The 27,558-nt window shown below is 42.6% G+C and overlaps 1 protein-coding gene across 1 annotated transcript in view; it reads left to right on the top strand.

Annotated features, from left to right (window-relative positions):
- Positions 1-25,257, top strand: part of LOC148315107 (uncharacterized) — a 521,442-nt gene extending 496,185 nt beyond the window's left edge. Inside the window, exons 2-4 of the mRNA XM_088287539.1 lie at positions 21,349-21,449; positions 21,525-21,625; positions 25,187-25,257. Coding sequence (XP_088143665.1) covers positions 21,349-21,449; positions 21,525-21,625; positions 25,187-25,205 — 221 coding nt within the window. The 3' untranslated portion in view covers positions 25,206-25,257. The remainder of the gene's footprint in view (positions 1-21,348; positions 21,450-21,524; positions 21,626-25,186) is intronic.
- The last annotated feature ends 2,301 nt before the right edge of the window (positions 25,258-27,558 follow it).

Raw genomic sequence — 27,558 nt, 5'->3', positions numbered from 1 at the left:
CTCCTGACATAATAATGACAGCCGGGTTTAATGTTGTACATCTCTCTATAATCAGATGTGGTTTTGATAACAATGTATTCATACACTATAAATGTCCCGCCGGTGACAAAAACGTCATGTTCATCAGCAAAAGCAATGCAGAAACCGCACGTGGTACTCTCAAAACCAGAGGATGGAACAAAACTATGGTTGCACTTGTTTCTGCAATTTCCAGATTGTGGGACTAATAAAAGACCATCTTTATCTTAATCTTATATCTACAGCAATAGATACTGCATTAACTGTTCTCATGCAGTGCTTCAATGCACATTCTACGTTGTCTAGTTTGGAATAGAAGTATGCGATTGGTTTCATCTTATCTCCATGTTTCTACACTAAAACTAAGGCCTTTTGCATCTGGACAAAGGGTCAGTGCCATACTTAATACGAACACTTGTTTCCTTTCACAAAAGCTGAATATGCTTTATCAGTCCAGTGTAAGGACAATGTCATTTAGAGGTTTTCCTCATTCATCATTTTACTCAGTGGCACAGTAATTTCTGCATAATTTGGAACTCAGACTTTACAATAATTTGTTAATCTTAAGCATGTTAATTTTATTTTTATTTCCTATTTTTCTAACTTTATGACTCATTTTACTTCAACCAGTTCTACCTCAAAGTGAACAAGTACACATCAATGTTATTTGTAGTCTCTAATTTCTTCTCTGCTTTAATTCCTTGGATGTTAAGATGGCGGCGCGCATGGACGCAGCGGCTAACAGCTCCCCCTCACAGTGCTCCTTATTACTTTTTATTAGTGTTTGCTTGCTCTTATTGGCATCAACTGAGGCACAACATCGATATACCCGCCAGGACATCGTGAACATTGGATATCGATGCGAAATAACCATCACAGAGGAATTTTGCTATGATCGCAAAATTCCGAACAAACTGGCGAGGCTGCCCGGCTCACCGTGGCTGGTCATCGGGACCGGGAGGCGGCGCAGGCGACGCAGAGAGAGGAAGCAGAAGCGAGGCTGCAGGTCCGGTGTCTTGCAACGGCTGCGACGGCAGCCCCATAGGCAACCACTACCGAGTCTGCACCTCACCAACGCCAGATCCGTGGTCCACAAAATCGACGACCTGGGATTACAAATCCTGGGAAACCGCTATGTGCGCGATAGCAGTGTGATCGTCGTCACGGAAACCTGGCTGCACGCAGACGTCCCCGACGCTAGCATCCAGCTGGCCGGGCGCTCGCTACATCGCGCGGATCGGACGAGGGACACCGGTAAGAGGAGGGGCGGGGGGCTCTGTGTTTACGTGCATGAGAACTGGTGCGGCGATAGCACGATCGTCGAGAAGCACTCTTCCCCCGACATCGAGTTCATGTCCGTTAAATGCCGGCCTTATTTTCTCCCGAGGGAGCTAACGGTAGTGATTCTCACAGCTGTTTACATCCCTCCCGACGCTAGCACTAGCACGGCGCTCTCGCTACTCGCGTGCGTCATCAATAAACATCAGCGGGCGCACCCTGATGGCGGTCACATTGTAGCGGGAGACTTTAATAAGGCCAATTTAAAGACTGTACTCCCAGAGTTTCACCAGCATGTCAAGTGCCCGACGAGGGGAGACAACACTCTCGACCATGTGTACTCGAACATCAAGCACGCATACAGAGCCCTCCCACTCGCCCCCCTCGGCCAGTCAGACCACCTGTCCTTGCAGCTCGCACCTGCGTACACCCCTCTCAGGCGCAGATTCAGGCCTACCACAAAGACTGTGAAAACCTGGCGTGACGACGCCATGAGTGAATTACAGGACTGCTTTCATGACACAAACTGGGACCTCTTTGATCATCAGGACCTTGATGTCTACACGCATTGTGTACTGGACTACATCAAGTTCTGCATGGAAACTGTGTCCCAACAAAAGACTATACGGACCTTCCCAAATGCGAAGCCCTGGATGTCCAGCAGGGTTCGCGCTCTCCTCAAGGCCCGTGACGCTGCCTTCAGGTCAGGCGACAAAGCCCAGTACAGGGTGGCTCGTGCTGACCTGAGCAAAGGCATCAAGCTAGCAAAGGCAACCTACAAGGGGAGGCTGGAGGCCCACCTTGCCAGTAACAGACCACGGGAGGTGTGGCAGGGTCTACGGAGCATCACCAACTTCCGTGGCAGCAGCACGACCTCTGTAGACCCGAGTGCATCGCTGGCAGAGGAGCTTAACTGCTTCTTCGCTCGCTTTGACTCGCCCCAACCATCACACCCCCGCACTTCAAGCTCCAACTCCCCCCCACTCATCGTAGAGGAACACGGTCAACCCCAGGAAAAGCTACTGGATCCGACGGAATACCAGGCAAGGTCCTCAGAGCATGTGCCCACCAACTGTCACATGTTTTCTGCAGGATCTTCAACCGCTCCCTGGCTCAGGCAGTCATCCCCTCCTGCTTGAAAACCTCCACCATTATTCCTGTCCCCAAAAAGTCACCAGCCGTCCACCTGAATGACTACCGTCCTGTTGCTCTCACACCAGTCATTATGAAGTGCTTCGAGAGGCTGGTTCTCCAGCACATCAGGGACTGCCTTCCTCCCACTCTGGACCCCTACCAGTTTGCATACCGGGCTAACAGATCCACTGAGGACGCCATCGACACTGCTCTGCATGTTGTACTGGGCCACCTGGAACAACAGCGGAGCTATGCAAGGATGCTCTTTGTGGACTACAGCTCGGCATTCAACACGATCATCCCAGACATCCTCGTCGCCAAACTGGACACTCTCGGCCTCCCTGCCCTCACACGCATCTGGATTAAGGACTTTCTGACCAACAGACCCCAGACTGTGTTGCTCGGCCCCTACACGTCCTCCACCCTCATGCTGAGCACCGGTTCCCCCCAAGGATGCGTGCTGAGCCCTCTCCTGTACGCCCTCTACACCTACGACTGCAGCCCGGCCCACGGCAACAACACCATCGTCAAGTTTGCTGACGACACGACAGTGGTCGGTCTGATCTCGGAAGGTTACGAGACAGCCTACAGAGAGGAGGTAAAGAGACTGACAACTTGGTGCAAGGACAACAGACTGCACCTTAACTCTGCTAAAACAAAGGAGATTGTCGTCGACTTCAGGAGGAACAAGACGCTGCCGCCCCCCCTCTGCATCGAAGGCGTGTGTGTGGAGAGGGTCCACACGTTCAAGTTCCTGGGAGTACAGATCTCCAATGACCTTTCTTGGAGTCACAACACCACAGCAGTGGTAAAGAAGGTCCGCCAACGTCTGCACTTCCTGAGAGTCCTCAGGAAATTCAACCTGGACAGGAAGCTGCTGCTGGCCTTCTACCACTCGTCCATCGAGAGCCTGCTGACGTACTCTGTCTCCACCTGGTACAGCGGCTGCACTGAGGCGGACAGAGTGAGGCTCCAGAGGACAGTCAAAACAGCGCAAAGGATTATTGGCTGCCCTCTCCCCTCGCTGTCGGACATCTACACCGCCCGGTGCCTCAGAAGGGCTCTCAACATCGTCAAAGACAATACCCACCCAAACTCACACCTGTTCGACCTGTTGCCCTCTGGCAGGCGCTACAGATGCATCAAATCAAGGACCAATAGACTGAGAAACAGTTTCTTTCCGAGAGCCATCTCCATACTGAACTCTCACACACACACGAGACCACCCTAACCTTGCAAAACAGCATTGTGATGTGTTTCTATATGCCCTATTCAGTCTTATTTATTTATCTAATTTATATATTTGTCTGTATTATTGTTGTATTGCACTGGAGAGGGGAGCCCTCTAATCTCGTTGCACACTTGAGTACAATGACAATAAAGGGATTTCTATTTCTATTTCTATTTCTATTTCTAATGTAAATACTAGCCCTTCTTATCAAATTACCATCTTTTTTTTCCGTGTCATTTCCATCTGTGCATTTCATTCCAGTTACTAACTACAGTTACCTTAATAGAAAGATCATCAACTGAAGTATGAAACATAACATATTTATTTCTTCAAATCATCCTTACAGCAGAACCTAATTCTTATCCTTATTCATTTGTTCAAGTCACACCTTCTTCAATCACCAAACTCTCTCTCTGACTTCCTCCCCCTACTTGGGAACGAGCATCTAACTTCAAAGAGCTGTTAACTCTTTGTTACAGCACACTCATGAGTTACGATTACACCAATACCCATTGCCCTCTGTCAAACTTTCCTCACTCCTTTTTTTTTTTTAATTTTCCAAATTCACTGTAGCCTTACCAAAGCCACTCAAAACTATCAAGGTATCAAATCAAAAACTACAAAATCAGGAAACACCTATGCTCCTACAAGGGTTTCTCATGCTCACTTCTTCATTCAATTAAGATTTCACAACACCTACTCCTCTCTTTCTGAAAAAGACACAAGTATACAATTAAGTAAAACCCATCATCAGAATGATATACCTTGTCTGTCGGATCATGTAAGTATAAATTGTGCCATCAATAATCTTTTTCTGTAAATTAATCACATCCCCACAACTTGGGCTCTCATTGTTCTGTAAAAGTAAACCTAATTTCAATTCATGCAACCAACTCAGTGTCCTTCTGGGTCCCTCAACCACACAGGTTCTAATTCTGTTACTCTAGACAGTTTTCCACTTGCAAATCTGACTATGACACATTTCTCTTGCTCTATCATTTGGAATTAATTTATTACAAGCAATCCTACATGCACCAGTGTCACATAAAAAGGTAATTGGTGACCCATTTACCAATAAGGTTATTTCAGCTCAGTTATTTCATCAAAGGCCAATATCTCTTGTAAATTTAGGAGGACCTCTTCATCTAGAAACTCATCTGTTCCTTGATCAGCCTCTAAATCCTGTTTAGATGCTTCCTATCCTAGTCATGCTGAAGGTTGCTTTTTCTCAGGGCAATCTCTTGCTATATGGCCTTCTTTACCACAACGCCAGCAGCCTGATGTATTTTGCCTGTTTGCTCCTCTTCCTATTCTTCCTCCTCTCTGTCGTCTGCCCCTTTGTCCTCTAAAGCTACCTAGGCCCTTTCCACCTCGATAAAAGACCTCCTGTCCTACCTGTCCTACCTGACCTGTCCTGTCTATAGACCTCTGCTTCTTTTTATTTTCTATCTTCTCAGCATGGAGGGCGTGATTTACATACTCCTCCAGGGTACCTGTTGGCAGGCAAATGAAATGTTTATTTACCCACTTATGAATTACCTCTCTTGAGCCTGCATGTAAAGCATTCTTCAACTGCTGTTGAAATGGCCCATTTACATTACCATTTTCCTGTAGCCCGCTGTGATTTTTAAACACAGCTGTCATTCTCACTTTGTGTTGCTCAAAAGTCTCATCATCCTTTTGTTTTACTCTTCCTATTTCAGTGTAATTTGCTCTATCTGACTTTTCGCATTCCTTTCCTTTGCTTATTTTGTTTTCATTCTCTTTTTGTTTCCTGTATCCCTCTTCTCTTTTTAAGGCTACCCTCATCCAATATTCTGTTTCCTCAAAGCCATTTTTCTTCATCTTTTTGGGGTCTTTTTCGTCTTTCCTATGATTGATCCCTGCAATGCGGCTATTTTTTGTGTATTTAACTGACCATTAAAGCCATGTTCAGTTATCCATGTATCTAAATACTGAGTTTTATCAGGATCCTGTTTTTCGATGAACTTCCAATCTCTACACTGCAGCGTATCCCTGGGTTTTATTTTACTACCTAATATCCCCATTTTAGAAAATTTGGACCAGTTTGTCAACACCTAAGGTGTTCTAAAAACTGGTTTCTCATCAGTAGGACAGCAACTCAAATTTCCTGTTGTGGTAATTCTCAATTCAACCTTTTCAGGTGGAGAATTATTGCCTTTGCATCCACACCAGTCTGCTGTGTACAACCCTACTGTATTACATCGGATAAAATACCAAGTGGTATTTGTAATCCCCAATCACACCGTTCACTCACTTTACATACGGTTTGCGCAAACATTCACACACGGAATTTAAGTGTACACACAGACTCCGCCGTCCTACTTTCTCCACGGAATTTCTCGGACTCCGCCGTCATATACCTGCCATTGACTAGTATTCACAGGGTTTTTTTATTTCTCACTCCACTGTCCTTCATGGACCTGCCATCGACTAGTATGCACAGGATTTCTTATCTATACACAATTTCTTTCTCTTTTCTCTATCTATCTTTCTTTCTTTCTCTTTTCTTATTTCATCTCTACTTCATGTCTTTCTTTGCTTTTTTTTCTTTTTTATGTTTTATTTTTATTTATTTATTCTTAATGCTCATTTATTTATTCTGAACACTTATTTATTTATTCTTAACGCGCAATGACCTCCAGTCAGTCACTTCCCCCCTAAAAAAAAATATCTCACCACTGTTGTCTTCCCTCCATTGGATCGCCGTCAACCGTCAGATCCCAGCTGGTGGGGTGAGGTCCCGTCCTGGAAAAGGATTTTTAGGCTCTCTCTAGTGAGCCTGCCATGGCCATGGTCTTTCTGGAGTTCACCACACCCGCTGGAATCCTCAGGTATCTTGGCTTCCCGCTCGAAGGACCAAAATAATGTCAGGTTCAATCACCTAAGCATTCACTGAACAAAGGCAAAATGAATGAAAGGAAGACAAGAGTTGATCTTTTACTCGCGAGGAGAACGAACGGAGGTGTGCTCAGTTACATCTCCAACTTCGTTCTGGAGCACACTCCGCCGAGCCCTCTATTTTATTTGGGAAGTCCCTAAACAATACAATGTATTTGCACTAAGGAACGAAGGGGGGAGCACCAGCAGGAACATGTAAACATTTCAGACACAAGAGGAAAGACAGACATCAATGGCAGTCATTTACTGATTGAAAAGGCTGATATGCCTTTTAGTGCTCTGGCACTAAAGTCTCAGTCCTTTTGGTTCAGAGGTGTGTCTCGGCACACCTCCTTTGATGTTGTAGACGTTGATCCTGTCTTCAGGCATCCGCTTCTCTTGAAGTCTTCTCATCCATATGGTCAAACATAGGTCACGCTGTGGAACAATTCTTTTGCAATACTAATAGAGTAAAATATGGGATAAAATATATCTTCAACCTAACAATAGTGTAAACTGACATACTGAAGACTGGACAGTCATTAATTTGATTGTCCAGTCTTTCCCTCATGAGATAATGCTTCACTTAGAAAATGTGTACAGCGCGAGCTGAAAATGCATTTGCAGTACTAAACTACCACATTTCTATAACAGCTTAATTCAACGTTTCCAATGTAAATTTCTTCCTTTATATAGTGTAAACTGACATACTGAAGACTGGACAGTCATTAATTTGATTGTCCAGTATTTCCCTTATGAGATATTGCCTCACTTTGCAAATGTGCACAGCGCAAGCTGAAAATGCATTTGCAGCACAATAAAAACCCAAACTTCTATAACAGCTAAACCAAACGTTTCCAATGAAAGATTCCACCTTTATATCGTGGAAAAAGACATCCTGAAGCCTGGACAGTCATTAATTTGATTGTCCAGTATTTCCCTTATGAGATAATGCCTCACATAGCAGAATCATAAAAACATGGACGTGATGGTAAACTGTCCATTGTGCCGATAGATGGTATTCTCATGAGGTTAGGCTTGCTATGGAGAGTGGCATGGGGGTTGTGTCTCATGGTTGGAATGGGAAAGATGTCAATTTGGGACACATCGTCAGTAGTGTTCCATCAAATCACTGGGTGTTTCGGCCTTTATCACTAGACACCCTCATCGATGGTGGCCAGCGGCCGGTTGATCACGCCCGCGCTTATGTCCCATGCCCAATTAACTGTGGTGGATGGTTCTGCCCTGGGTACTCAAGTGGGATGACGCAGATTAGTGGTGGGATGGGGAGGGGGGACGGGGGTCATGTTGCTGATCTATGAGCCCAGTAGGGGTCCTTCCTCTTCATCCAGATCCACTGGCTGCTTCTTTCAGCCGCTTTAGAGAGCGATCTGACTGTGTGCCGCAGAGCCTGTCCATGGATTCCCAGGTCTTTCAGCAGCTTGATGGTTGATGAGGCCAGAAACCCTCTGCATCCAACTTCGACGGGATAGACCTTGGCTTTCCACCCTCGTTGTTGTGCGTCCGCCGCCAGTTCAGTGTAGCGCAACTTCTTACGCTCATAGGCCTCTTCAACTGCATTTTCCCACGGGACTGTGAGCTCTGCAATGTAGACAGTCTTCAATGAATGGGACCACAGCACTAAGTCTGGCCTTAGGGTGGTGGTTGCAATCTCTGCTGGGAAGATTAGTTGCTGACCTATATCGACCAGCATCTTCCAATCCCAAGCCTTGGTTAGCTGACCAACTTCTGGCTTGAGAAAAGGATGGTTGGGCTTTTCCTGTCCCTCTCGGACAAATTTTGGTGCTGTAATGGTAGTGGTGGCTCTTAAGGGCAAGGAGTTGATGGTAGTTCTCCTGCTTTCAAGCACTGCTGCCAAGCTCTTGAGGACCTGGTTGTGCCTCCAGGTATAGCGGCCTTGTGTGAGGCTGGTCTTACAACCAGTCAGGATGTGTTTGAGAGTTGCTGGTGTTGGGCAGAGGGCACAGGTTGGATCTTCGCCATACCACTGGTGGAGGTTTTTTGGGGATGGCAGCACGTCATTGGTAGCTCTGATGATGAAGCTGATGTTGCTAGCTTCCATCTCCCAGAGATCCCTCCAGCCAAGCTTTCTTTTCTCCAGGCCTTCCCACCTCATCCACTGTCCCTGCTTGGCAAGCGAGACAGCCTTTGCAGACCTTTCAGCCTCTTCCTGGCGGCGCACCTCCTCCACGACCATTTTTTTCCTCTCTGCGGTTGAGGCCTTACACCAAGTTGGTTTGCTTGCTGTAAGGCCAAAGCCTCCTCTTCCCCTCTGGACGTGTCCCACAATATCGCTGTGCCTCAGGGCTGCTGTGGCATGCTGCACTGCACTGGATGGTGTCCATTTCCGTGCAGTTGACAGGGGTGGTGCCGTTTCACTGATGGTCCGGTCTCTGGAGTCCGTCAGCGTCATCTGTAGTCTCACTTTAGAGCACTTGTATTCTTCAGTGAGACTTGTGATGGGCAGTTCGAGGACTCCTTTGCCATAGAGGCTGATGTTATTCAGACAGCGTGGGACACCAAGCCACTGTTTCACATATACTGTGATGGCTCGCTCCATCTTCTCCACAGTTGTTAGTGGGACCTCGTAGACAGTGAGTGGCCACATCACGAGAGGGAGAAGCCCAAATTGCAGACACCAGAGCTTGAGCTTCCCTGGTAGTGGAGTCTTGTTGATGTTGTTCAGGTCGTTGATGATATCCTGTCTTAGCTGCTGCACCTGGTTTTTATCCTTAAGACTTGAGTCATACCATCTGCCCAGGCTTTTGACAGGTTGTTCTGCCACCGTTGGTATTGGTTCGTCACCAATGCAGAACTTCACGTCTTTTAGCTCTCCCTTGATTATCGAGATGCTACGTGACTTGTTCGGCTTGATTTTCATCCGGGCCCAGCTGATGTTTTCCTGCAGCTTACCAAGTAGCCGCCTGGTGCAAGCTGCAGTGGTGGTCAGAGTGGTCATGTCGTCCATATATACTCGGACGGTGGAAGGCGGATCCCGTTCCTGGTTCGCTCACCCCGCCACCCATTTTGAGGCCCTGATGATGACCTCCATGGCCATTGTAAAGGCCAGGGGTGAGATCGTGCAACCTGCCATGATGCCTACTTCTACTTGCTGCCATGATGTTTTGAAGTCGGGTGTTGTGAAGCACACCTGCAGGTCTTCAAAGTAGGATTTTACCAAGGTAGTGATGGATGTTGGAACGCGGAAGAAGTTGAAGGACTCCCAGAGAAGGCTATGCGGAACTGAACCAAAGGCATTGGCTAGGTCGAGAAAGATGACATGAAGATCCCCTTTGTTCTTCTTCGCTGCTTGAATCTGATGCCAGATCATACTGGTGTGCTCCAAGCAGCCAGAGAATCCAGAAATTCCAGCCTTTTGTACGGATGTGTCAATGTACTCGTTTTTTCTCCAGGTAGGTGGTGTGTGTCAAGACGCTGAAAAAGATTTTCCCTTCAACGTTGAGAAGGCTGATTGGCCGAAATTGACTGATATCTGCGTCCTTCTCTTTTGGAATTAGTACACCTCCAGCCCTTCGCCATGCCTTTGGTATTATCCCCTTCTGCCAGACGATTCTCATTAGCCTCCAAAGATAGCGTAGGACATCTGGTGAGTTCTTGTAGAGCTTATATGACACTCCATTTGGTCCTGGTGCAGATCCTGATCTTGCACGCCCACCATGTTCTCCACTTCTTTCCATTTTGGAGGGCCGGTCTCGATGTTGACCTCTGGTGGTCGAATGGGGGGGATATCATGTGGGATGGCTAGCTGTTCATGCCTTTTCGTGTCTTGGTAGACCTTTTCCAGGTGCTCTTCAAGTTCCTTCTTTGAAGTTTGCAGGAACCCGCTTTTGTCCTTAGCGAAGAGATCTTTGACAAACTTGAAGGGATTTTTATAGAACAGGGTTCTTGTGTGTTCCTTCTTCCTGCGAAGTTTCCTCAAGTTCTCTGCTCTTCGTAAGGTTTTCAACCGGAGCTTGATGTCCCCATGGAGCAGCATGAGACCTTCTCTCTCTGGATCAGAGGCTTTTCTCCACTGTTTCCGCAGGTCCCTTCTTTCCCTGATCAGTCTCTCTATCTCTTGTTGCCTCCTAGGTTTGGTTGGTGGTGGTATTTTGTTGGTGGTTTTCCAGCTGTTCACTCCAAAGCGCTCCTCTCCATAGTGGTAGATGATGTCACCGATGTGTTCCAGCTTTCTCTCTGCAGTGCCCACTTGTTGCTCCAACATTTTCACCAGGTCGTTATTGACGGTTTCCCACTCTCTCTTCTCAATAGTTTTGGGCCACCTCACACTCTGTCTGTGCCCTTTGATCTTGTTCTCTTTGGGAGGTCTCTGTGGCTGGGTGGGTTCTACCTCCTGCAATTCTGTGTTTATAATACCCTCCTCAGTGACAGGGGGGCTGATGCTCTGCGAACTTTGGTTTTTTTCCCGTCGCTGTGCTTCACTCGACTGATTTGACGCATTACTTCGTAAGAAGTATTGGTCAATGCGAGGCCCTTGACTCGGCTTTCCCAAACACCGCTTCTTTCCTTGGTGGATCTTCAACCCTGTAACTGATGTTACTTTTGCCCAGCCACAGGTGCAGACCTGAAGTGAGTGTCCTGCTGCCATTGTCTCATGCACCGTGTTCTTGCTCGTAGTCATGTTTGTTCCTAGGTCTGTAACCGTGTGGTCAGTCATTGAGCCATCTTGCGCCCCCGCTCTCGCAGGCTGTAGGGGTGTCATTCTTTGTAGACTTTCTGTAGCACTTGGCGGGTGTCTCCAACAAACTGAACACAGTGTCAGAGACTGCCAGCATGGGTAGCTAGCCCATGTCAGCCCCAGTGGGGTCTATTCCCTCCTGTCAGCAGTCTCTCCAGGCTGTCACACAGACTTTTTCTAAGTGTTGCTGTATCTCATGAAGGAAATACTGGACAAAGAAATTAATGACTTCCCAGGCTTCAGGATGCATTTTTACACTATATAAATGTGGAAATTTACATTGGAAACGTTTGGTTTAGCTGTTAATGAAGTTTCGTTTTTTTAGTGCTGCAAATTCATTGTCTGCTGGCGCTGTACACTTTTTCTAAGTGTTGCAATATCTCATGAAGGAAATACTGGACAATCAAATTAATGACTTCCCAGGCTTCAGGATGCCTTTTTACACTATATAAATGTGGAAATTTACATTGGAAACGTTTGGTTTAGCTGTTAATGAAGTTTCGTTTTTTTAGTGCTGCAAATTCATTGTCTGCTGGCGCTGTACACTTTTTCTAAGTGTTGCAATATCTCATGAAGGAAATACTGGACAATCAAATTAATGACTTTCCAGGCTTCAGGATGCCTTTCTACACTATATAAAGGTGGAAATTTACATTGGAAACGTTTGGTTTAGCTGTTATAAAAGTTTGTTTTTTTAGTGCTGTAAATGCATTCTCAGCTCGCGCTGTACACATTTGCTATGTGAGGCATTATCTCATAAGGGAAATACTGGACAATCAAATTAATGACTTCCCAGGCTTCAGGATGCCTTTTTACACTATATAAAGGTGGAAATTTACATTGGAAACGTTTGGTTTAGCTGTTATAAAAGTTTGGTTTTTTAGTGCTGTAAATGCATTTTCAGCTCGCGCTGTACACATTTGCTATGTGAGGCATTATCTCAAAAGGGAAATACTGGACAATCAAATTAATGACTTCCCAGGCTTCAGGATGCCTTTTTACACTATATAAAGGTGGAAATTTACATTGGAAACGTTTGGTTTAGCTGTTATAAAAGTTTGGTTTTTTAGTGCTGTAAATGCATTTTCAGCTCGCGCTGTACACATTTGCTATGGTGAGGCATTATCTCATAAGGGAAATACTGGACAATCAAATTAATGACTTCCCAGGCTTCAGGATGTCTTTTTACACTATATAAAGGTGAAAATTTACATTGGAAACGTTTAGTTTAGCTGTTATAAAAGTTTGTTTTTTTAGTGCTGTAAATGCATTTTCAGCTCGCGCTGTACACATTTGCTATGTGAGGCATTATCTCATAAGGGAAATACTGGACAATCAAATTAATGACTTCCCAGGCTTCAGGATGCCTTTTTACACTATATAAATGTGGAAATTTACATTGGAAACGTTTGGTTTAGCTGGAAATGAAGTTTCGTTTTTTTAGTGCTGCAAATTCATTGTCTGCTGGCGCTGTACACTTTTTCTAAGTGTTGCAATATCTCATGAAGGAAATACTGGACAATCAAATTCATGACTTTCCAGGCTTCAGGATGCCTTTCTACACTATATAAAGGTGGAAATTTACATTGGACACGTTTGGTTTAGCTGTTATAAAAGTTTGGTTTTTTAGTGCTGTAAATGCATTTTCAGCTCGCGCTGTACACATTTGCTATGTGAGGCATTATCTCATAAGGGAAATACTGGACAATCAAATTAATGACTTCCCAGGCTTCAGGATGCCTTTTTACACTATATAAATGTGGAAATTGACATTGGAAACGTTTGGTTTAGCTGTTATAAAAGTTTGTTTTTTTCGTGCTGTAAATGCATTTTCAGCTCGCACTGTACACATTTGCTATGTGAGGCATTATCTCATAAGGGAAATACTGGACAATCAAATTAATGACTTCCCAGGCTTCAGGATGCCTTTTTACACTATATAAAGGTGGAAATGTACATTGGAAACGTTTGGTTTAGCTGTTATAAAAGTTTGGTTTTTTAGTGCTGTAAATGCATTTTCAGCTCGCGCTGTACTCATTTGCTATGTGAGGCATTATCTCATAAGGGAAATACTGGACAATCAAATTAATGACTTCCCAGGGTTCAGGATGCCTTTTTACACTATATAAATGTGGAAATTTACATTGGAAACGTTTGGTTTAGCTGTTAATGAAGTTTCGTTTTTTTAGTGCTGAAAATTCATTGTCTGCTGGCGCTGTACACTTTTTCTAAGTGTTGCAATATCTCATGAAGGAAATACTGGACAATCAAATTAATGACTTTCCAGGCTTCAGGATGCCTTTCTACACTATATAAAGGTGGAAATTTACATTGGAAACGTTTGGTTTAGCTGTTATAAAAGTTTGGTTTTTAGTGCTGTAAATGCTATGTGAGGCATTATCTCATAAGGGAAATATTGGACAATCAAATTAATGACTGCCCAGGCTTCAGGATGTCTTTTTTACACTATATAAAGGTGGAAATTTACATTGGAAACGTTTAGTTTAGCTGTTATAAAAGTTAGTTTTTTTAGTGCTGTAAATGCATTTTCAGCTCGCGCTGTACACATTTGCTATGTGAGGCATTATCTCATAAGGGAAATACTGGACAATCAAATTAATGACTTCCCAGGCTTCAGGATGCCTTTTTACACTATATAAATGTGGAAATTTACATTGGAAACGTTTGGTTTAGCTGTTAATGAAGTTTCGTTTTTTTAGTGCTGCAAATTCATTGTCTGCTGGCGCTGTACACTTTTTCTAAGTGTTGCAATATCTCATGAAGGAAATACTGGACAATCAAATTAATGACTTCCCAGGCTTCAGGATGCCTTTTTACACTATATAAATGTGGAAATTTACATTGGAAACGTTTGGTTTAGCTGTTAATGAAGTTTCGTTTTTTTAGTGCTGCAAATTCATTGTCTGCTGGCGCTGTACACTTTTTCTAAGTGTTGCAATATCTCATGAAGGAAATACTGGACAATCAAATTAATGACTTTCCAGGCTTCAGGATGCCTTTTTACACTATATAAAGGTGGAAATTTACATTGGAAACGTTTGGTTTAGCTGTTATAAACATAAGATAAGATAAGATAAGATAAGATAAGATGTCCTTTATTAGTCCCACAATGGGGAAATTTGAGGTGTTACAGCAGCAAAGATATAGATCACACAGAGTCGGCGGCGTAATGTAGCCGTTAATGTATAACATTAGCAGCAGACATTCAGAAAAAGCATGCAAATATACACAGTATAAACGTATCTAAGTGTAAGGAAACACTCCTAACGTTTGGTTTTTTAGTGCTGTAAATGCATTTTCAGCTCGCGCTGTACACATTTGCTATGTGAGGCATTATCCCATAAGGGAAATACTGGACAATCAAATTAATGACTTACCAGGCTTCAGGAGACCTTTTTACACTATATAGAGGTGGAAATTTACATTGGAAACGTTTAGTTTAGCTGTTATAAAAGTTTGTTTTTTTAGTGCTGTAAATGCATTTTCAGCTCGCGCTGTACACATTTGCTATGTGAGGCATTATCTCATAAGGGAAATAATGGACAATCAAATTAATGACTTCCCAGGCTTCAGGATGCCTTTTTACACTATATAAATGTGGAAATTTACATTGGAAACGTTTGGTTTAGCTGTTAATGAAGTTTCGTTTTTTTAGTGCTGCATATTCATTGTCTGCTGGCGCTGTACACTTTTTCTAAGTGTTGCATTTTCTCATGAAGGAAATACTGGACAATCAAATTAATGACTTTCCAGGCTTCAGGATGCCTTTTTACACTATATAAAGGTGGAAATTTACATTGTAAACGTTTGGTTTAGCTGTTATAAAAGTTTGTTTTTTTAGTGCTGTAAATGCATTTTCAGCTCGCGCTGTACACATTTGCTATGTGAGACATTATCTCATAATGGAAATGCTGGACAATCAAATTAATGACTTCCCAGGCTTCAGGAGACCTTTTTACACTATATAATTGTGGAAATTTACATTGGAAACGTTTGGTTTAGCTGTTATAAAAGTTTGGTTTTTTAGTGCTGTAAATGCATTTTCAGCTCGCGCTGTACACATTTGCTATGAGAGGCATTATCTCATAAGGAAAATATTGGACAATCAAATTAATGACTGCCCAGGCTTCAGGATATCTTTTTACACTATATAAAGGTGGAAATTTACATTGGAAACGTTTGGTTTAGCTGTTAATGAAGTTTCGTTTTTTTAGTGCTGCAAATTCATTGTCTGCTGGCGCTGTACACTTTTTCTAAGTGTTGCAATATCTCATGAAGGAAATACTGGACAATCAAATTAATGACTTTCCAGGCTTCAGGATGCCTTTCTACACTATATAAAGGTGGAAATTTACATTGGAAACGTTTGGTTTAGCTGTTATAAAAGTTTGGTTTTTTAGTGCTGTAAATGCATTTTCAGCTCGCGCTGTACACATTTGCTATGAGAGGCATTATCTCATTAGGGAAATATTGGACAATCAAATTAATGACTGCCCATGCTTCTGGATGTCTTTTTACACTATATAAAGGTGAAAATTTACATTGGAAACGTTTAGTTTAGCTGTTATAAAAGTTTGTTTTTTTAGTGCTGTAAATGCATTTTCAGCTCGCGCTGTACACATTTGCTATGTGAGGCATTATCTCATAAGGGAAATACTGGACAATCAAATTAATGACTTCCCAGGCTTCAGGATGCCTTTTTACACTATATAAATGTGGAAATTTACATTGGAAACGTTTGGTTTAGCTGTAAATGAAGTTTCGTTTTTTTAGTGCTGCAAATTCATTGTCTGCTGGCGCTGTACACTTTTTCTAAGTGTTGCAATATCTCATGTAGGAAATACTGGACAATCAAATTAATGACTTTCCAGGCTTCAGGATGCCTTTCTACACTATATAAAGGTGGAAATTTACATTGGAAACGTTTGGTTTAGCTGTTATAAAAGTTTGGTTTTTTAGTGCTGTAAATGCATTTTCAGCTCGCGCTGTACACATTTGCTATGAGAGGCATTATCTCATAAGGGAAATATTGGACAATCAAATTAATGACTGCCCAGGCTTCAGGATGTTTTTTTACACTATATAAAGGTGGAAATTTACATTGGAAACGTTTGGTTTAGCTGTTATAAAAGTTTGGTTTTTTAGTGCTGTAAATGCATTTTCAGCTCGCGCTGTACACATTTTCTATGAGAGGCATTATCTCATAAGGGAAATATTGGACAATCAAATTAATGACTGCCCAGGCTTCAGGATGTCTTTTTACACTATATAAAGGTGGAAATTTACATTGGAAACGTTTAGTTTAGCTGTTATAAAAGTTTGTTTTTTTAGTGCTGTAAATGCATTTTCAGCTCGCGCTGTACACATTTGCTATGTGAGGCATTATCTCATAAGGGAAATACTGGACAATCAAATTAATGACTTCCCAGGCTTCAGGATGCCTTTTTACACTATATAAATGTGGAAATTTACATTGGAAACGTTTGGTTTAGCTGTTATAAAAGTTTGTTTTTTTCGTGCTGTAAATGCATTTTCAGCACTAAAAAACCATACTTTTATAACAGCTAAACCAAACGTTTCCAATGTAAATTTCCACCTTTATATAGTGTAAAAAGACATCCTGAAGCCTGGGCAGTCATTAATTTGATTGTCCAATATTTCCCTTATGAGATAATGCCTCTCATAGCAAATGTGTACAGCGCGAGCTGAAAATGCATTTACAGCACTAAAAAACCAAACTTTTATAACAGCTAAACCAAACGTTTCCAATGTAAATTTCCACCTTTATATAGTGTAAAAAGGCATCCTGAAGCCTGGAAAGTCATTAATTTGATTGTCCAGTATTTCCTTCATGAGATATTGCAACACTTAGAAAAAGTGTACAGCGCCAGCAGACAATGAATTTTCAGCACTAAAAAACGAAACTTCATTAACAGCTAAACCAAACGTTTCCAATGTAAATTTCCACATTTATAGAGTGTAAAAAGGCATCCTGAAGCCTGGGAAGTCATTAATTTGATTGTCCAGTATTTCCCTTATGAGATAATGCCTCACATAGCAAATGTGTACAGTGCGAGCTGAAAATGCATTTTCAGCACTAAAAAACCAAACTTTTATAACAGCTAAACCAAACGTTTCCAATGTAAATTTCCACCTTTATATAGTGTAAAAAGACATCCTGAAGCCTGGGCAGTCATTCATTTGATTGTCCAATATTTCCCTTATGAGATAATGCCTCTCATAGCAAATGTGTACAGCGCGAGCTGAAAATGCATTTACAGCACTAAAAAACCAAACTTTTATAACAGCTTAACCAAACGTTTCCAATGTACATTTCCACCTTTATATAGTGTAGAAAGGCATCCTGAAGCCTGGAAAGTCATTAATTTGATTGTCCAGTATTTCCTTCATGAGATATTGCAACACTTAGAAAAAGTGTACAGCGCCAGCAGACAATGAATTTTCAGCACTAAAAAAACGAAACTTCATTAACAGCTAAACTAAACGTTTCCAATGTAAATTTCCACCTTTATATAGTGTAAAAAGACATACTGAAGCCTGGGCAGTAATTAATTTGATTGTCCAATATTTCCCTTATGAGATAATGCCTCTCATAGCAAATGTGTACAGCGCGAGCTGAAAATGCATATACAGCACTAAAAAACCAAACTTTTATAACAGCTAAACCAAACGTTTCCAATGTAAATTTCCACCTTTATATAGTGTAGAAAGGCATCCTGAAGCCTGGAAAGTCATTAATTTGATTGTCCAGTATTTCCTTCATGAGAAATTGCAACACTTAGAAAAAGTGTACAGCGCCAGCAGACAATGAATTTTCAGCACTAAAAAAACGAAACTTCATTAACAGCTAAACCAAACGTTTCCAATGTAAATTTCCACATTTATAGAGTGTAAAAAGGCATCCTGAAGCCTGGGAAATCATTAATTTGATTGTCCAGTATTTCCCTTATGAGATAATGCCTCACATAGCAAATGTGTACAGTGCGAGCTGAAAATGCATTTTCAGCACTAAAAAACCAAACTTTTATAACAGCTAAACCAAACGTTTCCAATGTAAATTTCCACCTTTATATAGTGTAAAAAGACATCCTGAAGCCTGGGCAGTCATTAATTTGATTGTCCAATATTTCCCTTATGAGATAATGCCTCTCATAGCAAATGTGTACAGCGCGAGCTGAAAATGCATTTACAGCACTAAAAAACCAAACTTTTATAACAGCTAAACCAAACGTTTCCAATGTAAATTTCCACCTTTATATAGTGTAGAAAGGCATCATGAAGCCTGGAAAGTCATTAATTTGATTGTCCAGTATTTCCTTCATGAGATATTGCAACACTTAGAAAAAGTGTACAGCGCCAGCAGACAATGAATTTTCAGCACTAAAAAAACGAAACTTCATTAACAGCTAAACCAAACGTTTCCAATGTAAATTTCCACATTTATAGAGTGTAAAAAGGCATCCTGAAGCCTGGGAAGTCATTAATTTGATTGTCCAGTATTTCCCTTATGAGATAATGCCTCACATAGCAAATGTGTACAGTGCGAGCTGAAAATGCATTTTCAGCACTAAAAAAACAAACTTTTATTACAGCTAAACCAAACGTTTCCAATGTAAATTTCCACCTTTATATAGTGTAAAAAGACATCCTGAAGCCTGGGCAGTCATTAATTTGATTATCCAGTATTTCCCTTATGAGATAATGCCTCACATAGCAAATGTGTACAGCGCGAGCTGAAAATGCATTTACAGCACTAAAAAAACAAACTTTTATAACAGCTAAACCAAACGTTTCCAATGTAAATTTCCACCTTTATATAGTGTAGAAAGGCATCCTGAAGCCTGGGCAGTCATTAATTTGATTGTCCAATATTTCCCTTATGAGATAATGCCTCTCATAGCAAATGTGTACAGCGCGAGCTGAAAATGCATTTACAGCACTAAAAAACCAAACTTTTATAACAGCTAAACCAAACGTTTCCAATGTAAATTTCCACCTTTATAAAGTGTAGAAAGGCATCCTGAAGCCTGGAAAGTCATTAATTTGATTGTCCAGTATTTCCTACATGAGATATTGCAAAACTTAGAAAAAGTGTACAGCGCCAGCAGACAATGAATTTTCAGCAATAAAAAAACGAAACTTCATTAACAGCTAAACCAAACGTTTCCAATGTAAATTTCCACATTTATAGAGTGTAAAAAGGCATCCTGAAGCCTGGGAAGTCATTAATTTGATTGTCCAGTATTTCCCTTATGAGATAATGCCTCACATAGCAAATGTGTACAGTGCGAGCTGAAAATGCATTTTCAGCACTAAAAAACCAAACTTTTATAACACCTAAACCAAACGTTTCCAATGTAAATTTCCACCTTTATATAGTGTAAAAAGACATCCTGAAGCCTGGGCAGTCATTAATTTGATTGTCCAACATTTCCCTTATGAGATAATGCCTCTCATAGCAAATGTGTACAGCGCGAGCTGAAAATGCATTTACAGCACTAAAAAACCAAACTTTTATAACAGCTAAACCAAACGTTTCCAATGTACATTTCCACCTTTATATAGTGTAGAAAGGCATCCTGAAGCCTGGAAAGTCATTAATTTGATTGTCCAGTATTTCCTTCATGAGATATTGCAACATTTAGAAAAAGTGTACAGCGCCAGCAGACAATGAATTTTCAGCACTAAAAAAACGAAACTTCATTAACAGCTAAACTAAACGTTTCCAATGTAAATTTCCACCTTTATATAGTGTAAAAAGACATCCTGAAGCCCGGGCAGCCATTAATTTGATTGTCCAATATTTCCCTTATGAGATAATGCCTCTCATAGCAAATGTGTACAGCGCGAGCTGAAAATGCATTTACAGCACTAAAAAACCAAACTTTTATAACAGCTAAACCAAACGTTTCCAAAGTAAATTTCCACATTTATATAGTGTAAAAAGACATCCTGAAGCCTGGGCAGTCATTAATTTCATTGTCCAATATTTCCCTTATGAGATAATGCCTCTCATAGCAAATGTGTACAGCGCGAGCTGAAAATGCATTTACAGCACTAAAATTTACATTTTAAGGACTTTTGCCCTTTTTTGCATGTTTACAGGGGTCATTCTTTTGCACCCTGATCCTAAAGGCTTCATCTGATTGCCTTAAAATTCTGTCTGTAGCATCTTAAGACCTGGGACAAACACTGGGGCTAAAATTTTTTGTTTCCGAAATACTATATGAACGGGGGCGGGGCTTCGAAGTTTTCACTTAAGATTTCCTTCGCCGCAATGGACAAAATGCTTAATAACTCTCCTGCACATGCTGCTAAAAATCCAAAACTTCACATGTACATAAAGAGTCGGTACCTGAAGACATCTATATGTTTATATTCAGTTATACACCTTGCGCCAATCAATATCATTTTTTACATTTTGACGTACTGCACGGTGCCCTTTTAACGAATCCGATTGAAAATTGGCTAGAAAAGACTCAAGACATTGATCTTACTCTATCCCTATTTTTGTGACTTTCCTTCGAAGGGCGTGGCTATTACGGTGCCGCAGAGTCTGATTAATCTCCGTGGCAACAAAAGTTCCTGCAAAATGATTCAGATGATCCATCTTCTCGAAATTTTTCACATTTGAGGATATTCAGGCCCTGAAGACGGCTGCCAACTTATTTTTGATCGCAGTGGTAGCGCCACCAACTGGTTAAAACAAATACAAATTATTTTCGTTGATGTTTTTCTCCGGGCAGGTTAACAAAATCTACCTTATATTTGCTCGGATGAGTGTTTAGGCCTTGAGGATGTCACAATACGAAAGTCTTTCGCCTTCTTCAGAGTGTCACATGATGGTGTCTTGTGACCCGTCTTTATCAGCTGATGTTCCATGAGGGCGTGACTTACCTGTCACAAGAATGAAGGCAAGTCACGCCCCCCGCTGTCCGTTCACTCCGCCAAGATGCTGCTCCAGGTGGTAGAGAGGATGAAGGCTCCCTTGTCTCTGTTCATGGTTTTTATGCCTCGCTTTCAGATCTCAATGGCCTCTCTGATCCAGCGCTGTTGTTTGTTCTCTTCGGTGCGGATGACCCTGCCCTTCTCCCGGTCCATGATGTGGTTTTCCCTTTTGCAGTGGTCAGTGATTGCTGATTTGTAATGTTCATGTTGTGCTTGTTCTTTTACTGCTATGATTTTTCATTTTTTTGACAGGTAATTCACACCCTCATGGAACATCAGCTGATAAAGACGGGTCTCAAGACACCATCATGCGACACTCTGAAGAAGGCGAAAGACTCGCCGAAACATGTCAGGTAAAAAATTTACCTAAAACATAATTGTCTGCTTTTAATGAATCTGTCAAATATCAATAATAAGAAGACAAAATGAACCTAATACAAATAAATGAATGCTTAATAACTCCCCTGCACATGCTCCTAAAAATCCAAACCTTCACCTGTAAATAAAATGTCCCGACCTGAAGACATCTTAATGTTATTATTTTGTTATACACACAGCGCCGCCAAGTGGAATAAAAAATTTGTTTTTATTTTAATTTTCACGTACTGCACGGTGCCCTTTTGACGAATCCGACTGAAAATTAGTCAGAAAAGACTCAAGACAATGATCTTACTCTCTGCGGAGTTTTGTGACGTTTTGGCAAAAGGCGTGGCTATTACGGTGCTGAAAAGTCCGATTGTACTTTGTGGCAACAAAAGCTCCGGCAACATGACTGAGATGATCCTATCTTCTCGAAGTTGTACACATTTGAGGATACTTCAACCCTGAAGACATCTACCAACCTATTTTTCATCGTAGTAGTAGCGCCACCAACTGGTAAAAGCTTATACAAGTTATTTTCTTGGATGTTTTTCTCCGTGCAACTCAACAAGGTCGCCCTCATATATGCTCGGAGGACTGTTTCGTCCATGAGGATGTCACAATACGAAATTCATCCTTTTTCGTGAAAAGTTGTGGGAGTGGCATTGCACTGTTCGGCAATAAAACAACGCTGATTATGAGGTTCTAAATATGAACGACAACTCGTGAAACTTGACACACACATCAGGCAGAGCAAATTTATCAATATTTTATACGTTAGTTGTGCAGCTTTTTTTAAATGGCTCGCCATGGCCCTCGAGAAATGTTCAAAAAAGCAGCCCTGGTTGAGTGTTTCACCTCGCTTTTTGTAAATTTTATGGAGTACAGTGAACCCTCGGTTGTCGCGGTTAATGGGGACCGAGACCACCCGCGGAAACTGAAAATCCGCGAAGTAGCGGCGCACCTTCAAAAATGCTTAAAAAAAAATACAATATATATAATAAATATATATATATATATATATATATATAGATATATATATATATATATATATATATATATATATACAGAGAGAGAGAGAGAGAGTGAAATTCATGTTATAACAAAAAAACCAAATTATTATTAAAACGTATTATTTTTTTATTCCCCAGCCATTCTTTTTGTATTTATTTAATTACTCCGACTATTACCTGCTGGTACGCCGTCCGGTGTGCCCTGTGAAATGAAAGGTGGCATTCTTTATTTATTTATTTATTTATTCATTTATTCATTCATAACTGACAGCTTCGCGCTCCGTTCGTGCCCGGGCGGAAGAGGTGTTCCAATTCGGCTTAACTGTGACACACGCCCGCCCTCCTCCCCCGGAGCTTCCATTCGGTTAAACTTAGGGGCCGCTTGGCACCGCCCGTGCCCGGGGAAGGTGCTCCTCTTCGGCTTACTGTGACGCGAGCATGCCCGCCTCCTCCGGAGCTTCCATTCGGTTAAACTTAGGGGCCGCTTGGAACCGCCCGTGCCCGGCGAAGGTGCTCCTCTTCGGCTTACTGTGACGCGAGCATGCCCTCCTCCTCCGGAGCTTCCATTTGGTTAAACTTAGGGGCCGCTTGGAACCGCCCGTGCCCGGGGAAGGTGCTCCTCTTCGGCTTACTGTGACGCGAGCATGCCCTCCTCCTCCGGAGCTTCCATTCGGTTAAACCTCGGGGCCGCTTGGCACCGCCCGTGCCCGGGGAAGGTGCTCCTCTACGGCTTAACTGCCACGCACGCCGGCCGGAGCTCTGGTACGGTCCGAACCGCGCGAAACGTCGCCACCGATCGTGTCCGGGGGAACGTGCTCTTCTTCGTCCACTCTCCTCTTCGCCCACGCTCTTCTTCGGCGCACGCCGGCCATCTAACCGCTCCAGCGCCCGTCGTGCCGCTCGGCGAAACTACAATGCCCCCGAATATTTTTTATACCCGCGAAGCACTGAACCCGCGAAAGGTGAACCGCGAAGTAGCGAGGGTTCACTGTATGTATAAGACCAAGACCTACAAAAAAGTCTCTTGGAGCAATGAGCTAGGTTTTACAGGAAGTCGGCCATTTTGAATTTACTTAAAAGGGGCGGGTCACCACAATGGACTTTGTGTAGAAATTATTATTGGGGCCCGAGCAGCGACCGCGGCGAGGTCCCTATTGTTTATGTAGAAATTATTATTAGGGCCCGAGCAGCGACCGCTACGAGGTCCCCATTGTTTTTGTGGAAATTATTATTATTATTATTATTAGGGCCCGAGCAGTGACCGCTGCGAGGTCCCTATTGTTTTTCTAGAAATTGTTATTAGGGCCCGAGCTGCGACGGCTGCGAGGTCCCTATTGTTTTTGTAGAAAATATTAATACTTTTATTATTATTGTTATTATTATTATTAGGGCCTGAGCAGCGACCGCTGCGAAGTCCCTGTTGTTTTTGTAGAAATTATTATTATTATTTTTCCGATTGTTCGATTACATTTTTGCCCCCCCGAAACATGCACAAAAATTCACCAAACTTGGCAGTCTCATCGGGCATGGCGAAAAATTTGATATTTTAACGTCTAATATGAACAGGAAGTGAGTTATGAATTTTTGAAAGTCCGACTTTTGCCCTTTTTTGCATGTTTACAGGGGTCATTCTTTTGCACCCTGATCCTAAAGGCTTCATCTGATTGCCTTAAAATTCTGTCTGTAGCATCTTAAGACCTGGGACAAACACTGGGGCTAAAATTTTTTGTTTCCGAAATACTATATGACGGGGGCGGGGCTTTGAAGTTTTCACTTAAGATTTCCTTCGCCGCAATGGACAAAATGCTTAATAACTCTCTTGCACATGCTGCTAAAAATCCAAAACTTCACATGTACATCAAGAGTCGGTACCTGAAGACATCTATATGTTTATATTCTGTTATACACCTTGCGCCAATCAATATCATTTTTTACATTTTGACGTCCTGCACGGTGCCCTTTTAACGAATCCGATTGAAAATTGGCTAGAAAAGACTCAAGACATTGATCTTACTCTATCCCTATTTTTGTGACTTTCCTTCGAAGGGCGTGGCTATTACGGTGCCGCAGAGTCTGATTATTCTCCGTGGCAACAAAAGTTCCTGCAAAATGATTCAGATGATCCATCTTCTCGAAATTTTTCACATTTGAGGATATTCAGGCCCTGAAGACGGCTGCCAACTTATTTTTGATCGCAGTGGTAGCGCCACCAACTGGTTAAAACAAATACAAATTATTTTCGTTGATGTTTTTCTCCGGGCAGGTTCACAAAATCTACCTTATATTTGCTCGGATGAGTGTTTAGGCCTTGAGGATGTCACAATACGAAAGTCTTTCGCCTTCTTCAGAGTGTCACATGATGGTGTCTTGTGACCCGTCTTTATCAGCTGATGTTCCATGAGGGCGTGACTTACCTGTCACAAGAATGAAGGCAAGTCACACCCCCCGCTGTCCGTTCACTCCGCCAAGATGCTGCTCTAGGTGGTAGAGAGGATGAAGGCTCCCTTGTCTCTGTTCATGGTTTTTATGCCTCGCTTGCAGATCTCAATGGCCTCTCTGATCCAGCGCTGTTGTTTGTTCTCTTCGGTGCGGATGACCCTGCCCTTCTCCCGGTCCATGATGTGGTTTTCCTTGCAGTGGTCAGTGATTGCTGATTTGTAATGTTCATGTTGTGCTTGTTCTTTTACTGCTCTGATTTTTCATTTTTTTGACAGGTAAGTCACACCCTCATGGAACATCAGCTGATAAAGACGGGTCTCAAGACACCATCATGCGACACTCTGAAGAAGGCGAAAGACTCGCCGAAACATGTCAGGTAAAAAATTAACCTAAAACATAATTGTCTGCTTTTAATGAATCAGTCAAATATCAATAATAAGAAGACAAAATGAACCTAATACAAATAAATGAATGCTTAATAACTCCCCTGCACATGCTCCTGAAAATCCAAACCTTCACCTGTAAATAAAACGTCCCGACCTGAAGACATCTTAATGTTATTATTTTGTTATACACACAGCGCCGCCAAGTGGAATCAAAAATGTGTTTTTATTTTAATTTTCACATCCTGCACGGTGCCCTTTTGACAAATCCGACTGAAAATTAGTCAGAAAAGACTCAAGACAATGATCTTACTCTCTGCCGAATTTTGTGACGTTTTGGCAAAAGGCGTGGCTATTACGGTGCTGAAAAGTCAGATTGTACTTTGTGGCAACAAAAGCTCCGGCAACATGACTCAGATGATCCTATCTTCTCGAAGTTGTACACATTTGAGGATACTTCAGCCCTGAAGACATCTACCAACTTATTTTTCATCGTAGTAGTAGCGCCACCAACTGGTAAAAGCTAATACAAGTTATTTTCTTGGATGTTTTTCTCCGTGCAACTCAACAAGGTCGCCCTCATATATGCTCGGATGACTGTTTCGGCCATGAGGATGTCACAATACGAAATTCATCCTTTTTCGTGAAAAGTTGTGGGAGTGGCATTGCACTGTTCGGCAATAAAACAACGCTGATTATGAGGTTCTAAATATGAACGACAACTCGTGAAACTTTACACACACATCAGGCAGAGCAAATTTATCAATATTTTATACGTTAGTTGTGCAGCTTTTTTGAAATGGCTCGCCATGGCCCTCGAGAAATGTTCAAAAAAGCAGCCCTGGTTGAGTGTTTCACCTCGCTTTTTGTAAATTTTATGGAGTACAGTGAACCCTCGGTTATCGCGGTTAATGGGGACCGAGACCACCCGCGGAAACTGAAAATCCGCGAAGTAGCGGCGCACCTTCAAAAATGCTTAAAAGAAAATACAATATATATAATAAATATATATATATATATATATATATATATATATATATACGGGGAGAGAGAGAGAGAGAGAGAGTGAAATTCATGTTATAACAAAAAAACCAAATTATTTTTAAAACGTATTATTTTTTTATTCCCCAGCATTTCTTTTTGTATTTATTTAATTACTCCGACTTTTACCTGCTGGTACGCCGTCCGGTGTTCCCTGTGAAATGAAAGGTGGCATTCTTTAATTATTTATTTATTTATTCATTTATTCTTTCATAACTGACAGCTTCGCGCTCCGTTCGTGTCCGGGCGGAAGAGGTGTTCCAATTCGGCTTAACTGTGACACACGCCCGCCCTCCTCCCCCGGAGCTTCCATTCGGTTAAACTTAGGGGCCGCTTGGCACCGCCCGTGCCCGGGGAAGGTGCTCCTCTTCGGCTTACTGTGACGCGAGCATGCCCGCCTCCTCCGGAGCTTCCATTCGGTTAAACTTAGGAGCCGCTTGGAACCGCCCGTGCCCGGCAAAGGTGCTCCTCTTCGGCTTACTGTGACGCGAGCATGCCCTCCTCCTCCGGAGCTTCCATTTGGTTAAACTTAGGGGCCGCTTGGAACCGCCCGTGCCTGGGGAAGGTGCTCCTCTTCGGCTTACTGTGACGCGAGCATGCCCTCCTCCTCCGGAGCTTCCATTCGGTTAAACTTAGGGGCCGCTTGGCACCGCCCGTGCCCGGGGACGGTGCTCCTCTACGGCTTAACTGCCACGCACGCCGGCCGGAGCCTTGGTACGGTCCGAACCGCGCGAAACGTCGCCACCGATCGTGTCCGGGGGAACGTGCTCTTCTTCGTCCACTCTCCTCTTCGCCCACGCTCTTCTTCGGCGCACGCCGGCCGTCTAACCGCTCCAGCGCCCGTCGTGCCGCTCGGCGAAACTACAATGCCCCCGAATATTTTTTATACCCGCGAAGCACTGAACCCGCGAAAGGTGAACCGCGAAGTAGCGAGGGTTCACTGTATGTATAAGACCAAGACCTACAAAAAAGTCTCTTGGAGCAATGAGCTAGGTTTTACAGGAAGTCGGCCATTTTGAATTTACTTAAAAGGGGCGGTTCACCACAATG

Source organism: Idiotropiscis lumnitzeri, unplaced genomic scaffold, assembly GCF_059441095.1.
Source record: "Idiotropiscis lumnitzeri isolate Australia: NSW breed Sydney's pygmy pipehorse unplaced genomic scaffold, RoL_Ilum_1.0 HiC_scaffold_121, whole genome shotgun sequence".
In the NCBI taxonomy this organism is placed as follows: domain Eukaryota; kingdom Metazoa; phylum Chordata; class Actinopteri; order Syngnathiformes; family Syngnathidae; genus Idiotropiscis; species Idiotropiscis lumnitzeri.
Note: the sequence above shows the minus strand (reverse complement) of the source record. Positions and strands in the feature narration are given on the sequence as shown.